This window comes from Pundamilia nyererei, unplaced genomic scaffold, assembly GCF_000239375.1.
Source record: "Pundamilia nyererei isolate P.nyererei 1_Seehausen unplaced genomic scaffold, PunNye1.0 scaffold00212, whole genome shotgun sequence".
In the NCBI taxonomy this organism is placed as follows: Eukaryota; Metazoa; Chordata; class Actinopteri; order Cichliformes; family Cichlidae; genus Pundamilia; species Pundamilia nyererei.
The window spans coordinates 315,959-324,143 of NW_005187613.1; the positions used below are offsets into that span (position 1 = coordinate 315,959).

At 45.3% G+C, this 8,185-nt stretch overlaps 1 protein-coding gene across 1 annotated transcript in view; it reads left to right on the forward strand.

Annotated features, from left to right (window-relative positions):
* LOC102200064 (diacylglycerol kinase zeta-like) overlaps positions 1-8,185 on the forward strand; it is a 66,087-nt gene that overhangs the window by 13,472 nt on the left and 44,430 nt on the right. The window contains exons 3-12 of the mRNA XM_013914643.1: positions 324-432; positions 855-950; positions 3,711-3,788; positions 5,094-5,150; positions 5,291-5,359; positions 5,488-5,559; positions 5,639-5,755; positions 5,961-6,026; positions 7,597-7,695; positions 8,078-8,160. Of these exons, the coding sequence (XP_013770097.1) occupies positions 324-432; positions 855-950; positions 3,711-3,788; positions 5,094-5,150; positions 5,291-5,359; positions 5,488-5,559; positions 5,639-5,755; positions 5,961-6,026; positions 7,597-7,695; positions 8,078-8,160 (846 nt within the window). The remainder of the gene's footprint in view (positions 1-323; positions 433-854; positions 951-3,710; positions 3,789-5,093; positions 5,151-5,290; positions 5,360-5,487; positions 5,560-5,638; positions 5,756-5,960; positions 6,027-7,596; positions 7,696-8,077; positions 8,161-8,185) is intronic.

The following is an 8,185-nucleotide window of genomic DNA, read 5'->3' on the forward strand; positions in this document are numbered from 1 at the left end:
TAAGAGAAGCTCCGACCTCTCCACGCCCCCAGGGTGTGCATGCCAGAGCGCTCTGGAATGCACACAACAGCCTAAGTCATCAAAAGGTCAACATGCAGTATTCTACCACATGCAAACTTATATCACTAAAAGCTTATACTGACTGCTAAGTGCAATTTTCCATTGACAATAGTGTAAATGCCTCAGCATTCACACGACTGCTTGCACGTGCGTGCGTGCATAGACCTCCACATATGTTCCTGTCACCTTTTGTTACCTTGACGACTTTGCGTTTTCTCTGTTTTCTCGGACGCTGACAGTTTTCCTGGTCTTTGTGTTTCCAGAAAAGCCATAGCCAAGTCCGGTCTGCACCATCTCCCCTGTCAGCCCAGCACATCCTCTGTGACCAGGACCGACCCAGAAGCAAACATCTCCAGCACTGTGGACTGGACTGTGAGTGTGACGGAGACCTACAGGGTCGGCTCTTTATGCCATGTCAGACTGCTCAGCAGAACTGCTGGATTATCAGGAGAGGGAAAGCTACGGCTTTCATAGGCTTAGGAATCAGGAAAGCATTTCATTGGGTCTTCAGTCCATCTTGTGTCTGCCAATGAGAAGCACATTAGACTGAACCATACTGTATGAAATATTAACATTTGGGTATGGGGGTTTTTTTTTTCTTGCTAGCTGATCGTGGTTCACTCACAGGATTTTTCACAGTGATTTAAATGTCTTCTGTCAAACACTGTGCACATTTCATCAGTGAGCTGATACTTCAGGTCTTTCATTGACGGTCCGTAGGAACCGCAGCTCTTCTTTCAGCTTCTGTCCTTTTCTTAGCTCTTCTTTGTCTCTCTCCATGTTTGTCTCTGTAGGAGGTAGCTGTGTATGGAGATCATATCTGGTTTGAAACAAACGTGTCTGGAGACTACTGCTATGTGGGAGAACAGCACTGTATTGCCAGATTACTGGTTAGTATCTGCCTGTGTGTTTCCAGCCCGGCCGAGTTCTGTGCAGCCGCCTGCACTCACACTGCGCTTTGTTCTGTTTGGGGTAGAGTGTGATTTATACATGGCTCCAGGTTTTCTTTACTGTGTTACACTGAATGTTTATACAGTCGCATGCTTCCACATGCACCTGCTCAATGTCTGCTGCTTTCTACAAGTCCTTGCATTAACATCAACAACTAAGCAACCGACTTACGGAGAACACGCATAACAATCTGGAGGAGATCAGTGTGAAAGCATCTCCTTGCACAGTGTGTACTGGCTGCTCAGCAAACATACTGTTAAGTTTTCTTGGCAACAGCTTTAAACAAATGACAAGTTACTGGAAGCAACAAGAAGCAGAATTTAGACTGGTCAACCCCTCCAGCTTCTGTGGACGCAGTGAAACAGCTATGAGCACCACCAGTTAGCAGGTGTGCATCACACTCCCAGTCCCAATTAGGGATGGGTATCGTTTAGGTTTTATCCGATACCGGTGCCAAACCGGTACTTTTGACACGGTGCCGGTGCTTAAAGAATGGAGAACACAAACCTCTCATGTTTTTATTTTTAGCAGTCTCTTTTTCTCCACCGTCCAGCCCCACGCACCGGGCGATCCGCGCTAACTCACTAATGGAGATTTACCACACCCGCAGTAGATGTGCTCGGTGTGAGGTCTCGCAGCAAGCTATCAAATACGGCGCATTTCTCGGCTTTTAAAACAACACTATGCGTCGCCAGGTGTTTCATCAGATTCGAGGTCTTACCTCTTATGCAGAGTATCAGCTTAAAGCACTTGTTGCTGCTGAGTTTGCACTTTTTGTTGTGAAGTACAGCCAGACTTTGACCGCTTCGCCTTGGGCGTTTTTAATCTGTAGCTCTGCTATAAAAGAACCTGGGCCCGCCTACTATCCTTGGAAAGGTAAAATGATTGGCTGGAATCCAGAGTGTATCACAGCTCAGGTTACTACCGTTCATGCCATAATGGCACCGGATATCGGTACCCATCCCTAGTCCTAACGGGACACCCTGAATGAGCAATGAGCTGCACTCGGCGTCTTTATAAAGTGCTGCTGGTAAGAAGAGACGTTACAGTCTTCACATGTGAGACTTGCACAGTAAGAGCTCCAACATTTTATCACGGTTTAGTCAACATTCCCAAAAAGCCTTTGACAGAATTCCCATTTATTTCAGGGTTTAACTTCCTATAGAGTGAGATTGTTATGTCGCCTGTAGTTTAATGACTTCATCTGAAGTTTTTCAGTTGTTTTTCTTGATTGGCGAGCGATATCTCGGGTGTTTGGGCTCGAACACGTGCATCCAAGTTCTGAGATGGAGATGTGAAGGACATTTGCATTAGTGACAACAAGATCCTCCTTCAGACTAGAACAACCTAGCACACCTAGCCTATCCAAGCATGCCAGCTTCTGTCTCCAGGAGAAACCGTCCACATTGTCTGCTTGGCTCGTTCTGCTCTGGATCAGTGGAGTTCTTGTGTTTCTCTGCATGTTCAGTCTTGTAATGGTAGTTTAAACACAGCAGCGTGCTCTCCACACAGCTCCACCGCTGACACTACCACATAAACACTTAAGTGCAGCTCTTATTAAAAACTTTACATTCTGCATCAGTCTCTCTTTTTAATGTGAGCCGTTAGCGTTCAGGGATAGCAAACCAATATCTCCCACAGGCTGTTCCACCACATTGACAGTACATCTGTAAACTCAGGCACTCATTCATGTTTGGTGGCTGGAGAAACCTGCATGACGTATACTTGTTTCTGTCTGTATCCTAATTCCCGTCAACCTCACTCAGGCCGGTCAGGGACAATCAAATAGCCAAAATCTCACAGGCCTCATTTTAGTTGAAGGGCTCAGCCGGCATCGGGTGAACATAAAAATGTTGACTAATCAGATGCAAATGACCTTTGACCTTTTCAGTTGGTGATGGGAGAGCATTTTCACTACTGTGTTTTAAAAAAATCAGTGCAGTGCTGCTTTTGTAAACATCTGTAAATATGTGAAAAGTCCAAAGGTTTGTAAAAAGATGCAGCCGAGTCAGTGCCACAGGCTGTGGGGGAGAGCTGTGCTGGTTGCAGGCTGCCTTCAGTGTCCGATCACAAGGAAATAACAGGGTTCTGTTGAAAATAGCCGTTCTGTGTTTGAACCATGAACTCGTCCCAGGTTCTCCTGTATTCTGTCTTATCATTCAGTGACATAGCGACAAGTAAATCAATAGATAATATAGTTCTTGTAATGTGTGCATATGAGTGAGACCTGCCCACCTCCTGAGCCACTGGCCTGAAAAGTTATTATTTCCATTTGCCGGCTGTATGAGGCCTGAACCCCTGAGTGCTTTGATTCATCTGGGATAGTAAACACTGTGTTTCTATAATAATAACATGCACACTGAAGCTGCTCTCCTGCAGCACCGTGTCAGCTCATATCACTGTCAGACACATGCTGGCTGTATCACACGCACAAAGCCGTCATATTTTTAGATACTGTCAAGTCATATCATTGCTATGTTGTGTATCTGTGGTGGTTTCACTCACGTGGTGCAGGACTGTCTCCCAGTGGTCATAGATGGAATTAAGGCTTCATAGTGACTGCTGTTCTTTGAGGCTCATAAAGCAAATGAACGACTACAACACAAGAACCCTGTTTTTTTTTCTCCTGTTCATGTGATTTAATTGTTAATCAATGTTTCTATTCAGAGCTGATCACCTTTTCCCTTTTTTCTTTCTAGCAAAAGTCTGTCAGTCGAAGGAAGTGTGCTGCCTGTAAGATCGTCGCTCACACCGTCTGCATAGAACAACTGGAGAAGGTATAACGCTGCCTGTGAGGATACATGAAGACACAGAGGTGTATATTAGTCCTTATGACTACCAGTAAGGTGAGTCTCTGTCCCAGAGACTCTGTGCCTTTATTATCACAGAGAAGTGTGAAGCAAACTGAACGCTCCCTAGAGCAGGGGTGTGCAGCTCCAGTCCTGCAGCTTTTAGACGCATCCCTACTCCAACACAGCTGAATCCGATGGTTGGATTCCCTCTTCAGCAGCCATCACGTTTGGCCTGATAACAAACCATTCATTAGATTCAGGTGTGTCGGAACAAGGATGCATCTAAAAACTGCAGGAGCGCAGCTCTCCAGGACTGGAGTTGGACACACCTGGAAATCTAACATGGATCCAGTGTTGATTGCAGCTGGTGATGATTCTGTATGTCAGTGCAGTCGAATTCATCATTTGTAAGCAGAGGACAACAGGTTGTGTTTGACTGAGCGTCCTGTCTGATCTGCAGTTTCCCGGCTCTAAAGCTATTCTTATGGATGCCACGCTACCCGTCAGTGACCCCAGCTTTAGAGTGAGATACACAGAACTCGTCCTTGTCTTCTTTCTCTGTCCTCTCTCCTCCTCTCTGATCCTCGGCCTGATGCACAGGTTGATCGTGGGTGCTCTGAACCTTACATCAGTCTATTATAATGAATCACTGCACAGCAGCATGGGATGAGGGGTGGTTTGGCATATGCCACTCAAAAATAATTACTGTTGATGGAGATGCCATTTCCACTGGGAACAGGTGTAGGTATTTAGACACTGAGTGAATCAAGGTGGAAGCTAATCCAGGGCAGACACGTCCTCTGAAAATTCTTCTTCTGCCAGGGTCCTTTTTTCTGAAATCCTTCAAATTTGGTCCTCTCGTTTTTCTTGTGGTGTGATGATCTGATAATCTTGACGGTTTGGGTGCTTTGATCTGAAAACACAAGGAGGTCATTGATCTGAAGCTGCTTTCTGAAAGTGTTCCGGTGTAGGAAACTATCGAAAAGGGCCACGATTGGTTGCAGACACAATGCCAGGATGGAGGTAGCGCTACACAGTGCTAACTAAAGATGTGTGTCGTCACACCTGTGTGACGTAATTCTTGCTTGGGGGGTCCCGTCTGCTTGTTCCTTTCTGTCAGCGAGTCCTGTTGAGGAAGTCACGACCCTTAACTGTAAGACACATGACACCTAACCGGCCTGGTCCCACAGGCGTGTCAGTGCTGCTTACCCAGGAAGTGTGCCAGTCAGAGGCCCAGTGTTCAGCTGTGCCGTTAGACCCCGGTAACCCTCTTCTTCTTCTCTGCTCCAGATTAATTTCAGGTGTAAACCATCATTCAGAGAATCAGGATCCAGAAATATTCGAGAGGTGAGTTCTGGTTTCTTTCTTTCTCTGGGGTTCAAACCTGCTGCTGCAGCTGGATCATCGTACAGTCACAGCTATAAACACTCATGTTCGTTGAATTCTGAGTGCTGTAAATTTCTGCTGTGTTTTTTGTGTGTGCTCAGCCCATTGTGGTTCGCCATCACTGGGTGCATCGGAGACGACAAGAAGGCAAATGCAGACAGTGTGGGAAGGTGTGGAAATGATTGTCTTACTGACGAGCAGTAGCGCTGTTGTCCTAAACATCTGCTTTGCATCTTTAACTGAACAGGAGTGGAAACAAGTTTAATTGTTATAGCAGTTTCTCCTTCTGTGCTTTCAGGGCTTCCAGCAGAAGTTTGCGTTCCACAGTAAAGAGATTGTTGCCATCAGCTGCTCGTGGTGCAAACAGGCTGTGGGTACCAAACTGATGCCGTTCATGTCTCCAGAGCTCAATAAATGCACATATTATAACCATGCATCTCTTCCATTAGTACCACAACAAGGTTTCTTGCTTCATGCTGCAGCAAATTGAGGAAGCTTGTCCAATGGGTGCTCATGCTGCCCTCATAGTTCCACCCACATGGATAATTCGGGTCAAACGCCATCAGGTAACGCTGTTCTTAGTGCTTCAATTATGAGGTCATTTTGTTGTCTGCTGTCATTCAGGCAGCCATCAGTCAGATCAGTGGTTTCATGTTACTGCAGGTCCTTTAAGTGGTGTGTGGATAGAATAAAAGGAACTGTGGGGAGTAGTGATGGCAGTACATCCTGATGAAATGATGTGAAATCAGCTGCTTTTTCTCTATCTCACAGTCATCGATGAAGTCCAGCAAAAAGAAAAAGAGAACATCGTTCAAGAGGAAAAGCAGCAAAAAAGAGGTTAGTCTTGTGCTACAGGGTGGGCTAAGGCACACTGCAGAGGAAGCTTGAACTCTGGCGTCTTAAGCAAACAGCGAAGCCTGTCTAGTGTTTGTGAGTCTTTGTCATCTTAAATCAACACACGAACACTTTATATATTTTATTTTTGGAAAAAGAACCTTTGAACAGCACGTTTCCGATGATATCATCCAAACACGGAGGGCAAGCTCAGCCCCGGTTCACATGCTGACATCTTTGTACAGTCCATGCATCAACGTTAGTGCCTTACCTACATTTATACACGTTGTAAAGATGCTATATGACTCCATTAAAGGCAGTACAGTGGTGCGGTGGTGAGCACTGTTGCCTCACAGCAAGAAGGTCCTGAGTTCAGTTCCACCACCTGGCCAGGTTTGCGTGGGTTCCTCCGTCCACTCTCCATGACATTAGTGGGGTCAGGTTAATTGGTCATTCTAAATTGCCCACTGGTGTAAATGTGAGTGTGAGTTGTTGTTTGTCTCTACGTGTTAGCTCTGCGACAGACTGGCGACCTGTCCAGGGTGTACCCTGCCCCTCCCCCTAAGACAGCTGATATAGGGAGGAGCCTATCCCAGCTGGGACAGACACAGCCAGCGTCTGTGAAGCTTCTCGGTCATCCAGGCCATCGTAGTCTGAGGAGCTTGGAAAGAAAAGCGTCTGGACGTTCGAGTTTCTTGAAGACGTTTCTTAGAACCGAAGAAACTTCTCAGTTCTAAGAGACAATTGGTGGAGAGTCCCAGATTTAAGCCCTATGAGTGTCCCCAAGGCCCATTGTGAAACCTGGCCCCACCCTATCATGTGATCTCCTGAGGTCAAGTGGCCCAGGATGTGAGTGGGCGTTAAGGCGTCTGGGAAGGATCTCAAAGCTGTATCATAGATGGCAGACAGTTGGTGTGTTAAGCCCCGCCCTCTGTTCAAAGATGGTCGTTCCGTCACAGCGGACATAGATGCTTCTTTCACTCCTCTTTTAAACTTCGATGACCTGGAGGCTGAAGACCTTCACAGCCACAGCTGGGAGAGGCTCCAGCCCCCCGTGACCCTGAAAATGATAAGAGGATGAATGGATGGATGTTTTTACGAATAGCTATGGATGATTGTAATTGATTGTAATACCACAATCAGTCTGTTTTCTAACTCTAGTTCTATTTCCTTCTATTTTTATTTTAGTTTTTTGTTTTAGTAAAAGGTTGATGTGAGTGTGCATAAGATGCACTCAGTTTATTGAATTCTCATAAAGTCAAAGCAGAGCTTCTTCCATGTTCACTTCATGTGTAACAGGACGTTTATGAGGAGGCAGCAAATCGGGAACAGTCTGCACTGTTCTACAGTCACACATTAAATATTGTTTCTGTGATGATGACTGGTTAATAAAGCCTGTTTTTTAGGACATGACTTGCTTTTAGTTTGGCACAGGAAACCTTCAGATGTCTTCTAATGAGAAGCTAAAATAGCTTTTAGTTTTCGGTCCTTAATTCTATTTTTTAAATACTGCAGTGAACAACAGCTGCTGTGCTTTTGACCATCTGAGCAGATCCTGTTTTTTCTCTGACAGGACGGGCGACAGTGGAAGCCATTCATAATCCGACCCATCCCATCACCACTTATGAAACCCCTGCTTGTGTTTGTCAATCCCAAGAGTGGAGGAAACCAGGTACTCAGATTTGAAACAGATCCACACCAGTGCAGGCATGCAGTCAGTGGCCTCGTAGTAGTCCTCTTTTCGTCCAAAATGATTTAGATCTGGTGTTTTTAGCAACAGAAAGTTTTACATTTTAAATAAAAACAGTAAACCACAGGACAAAAGCTGGAAAAATAACTAAAATATAAACTAAAACAAAGTCAATTCTAAACAAAAGTAAAATAATAACTTGGTGTAGTTAACTAACTCATTACCAAAGAGAGAACATTAGTGATCAATCATGTCACTGTTGATGTTTGAGGCCACAATGAAACAAACATGAACATATCTGTGGACTCACAGGAACAAAAACTGTGACGAAGTGTGTCTGACTGACTGCTTCTCTGTTGGTCAGGGCACTAAGATTTTGCAGTCCTTCATGTGGTATCTGAACCCCAGACAGGTGTTTGACCTGAGCCAAGGAGGACCAAAGGAGGGGTTAGTGTCTCACACACATGCACAT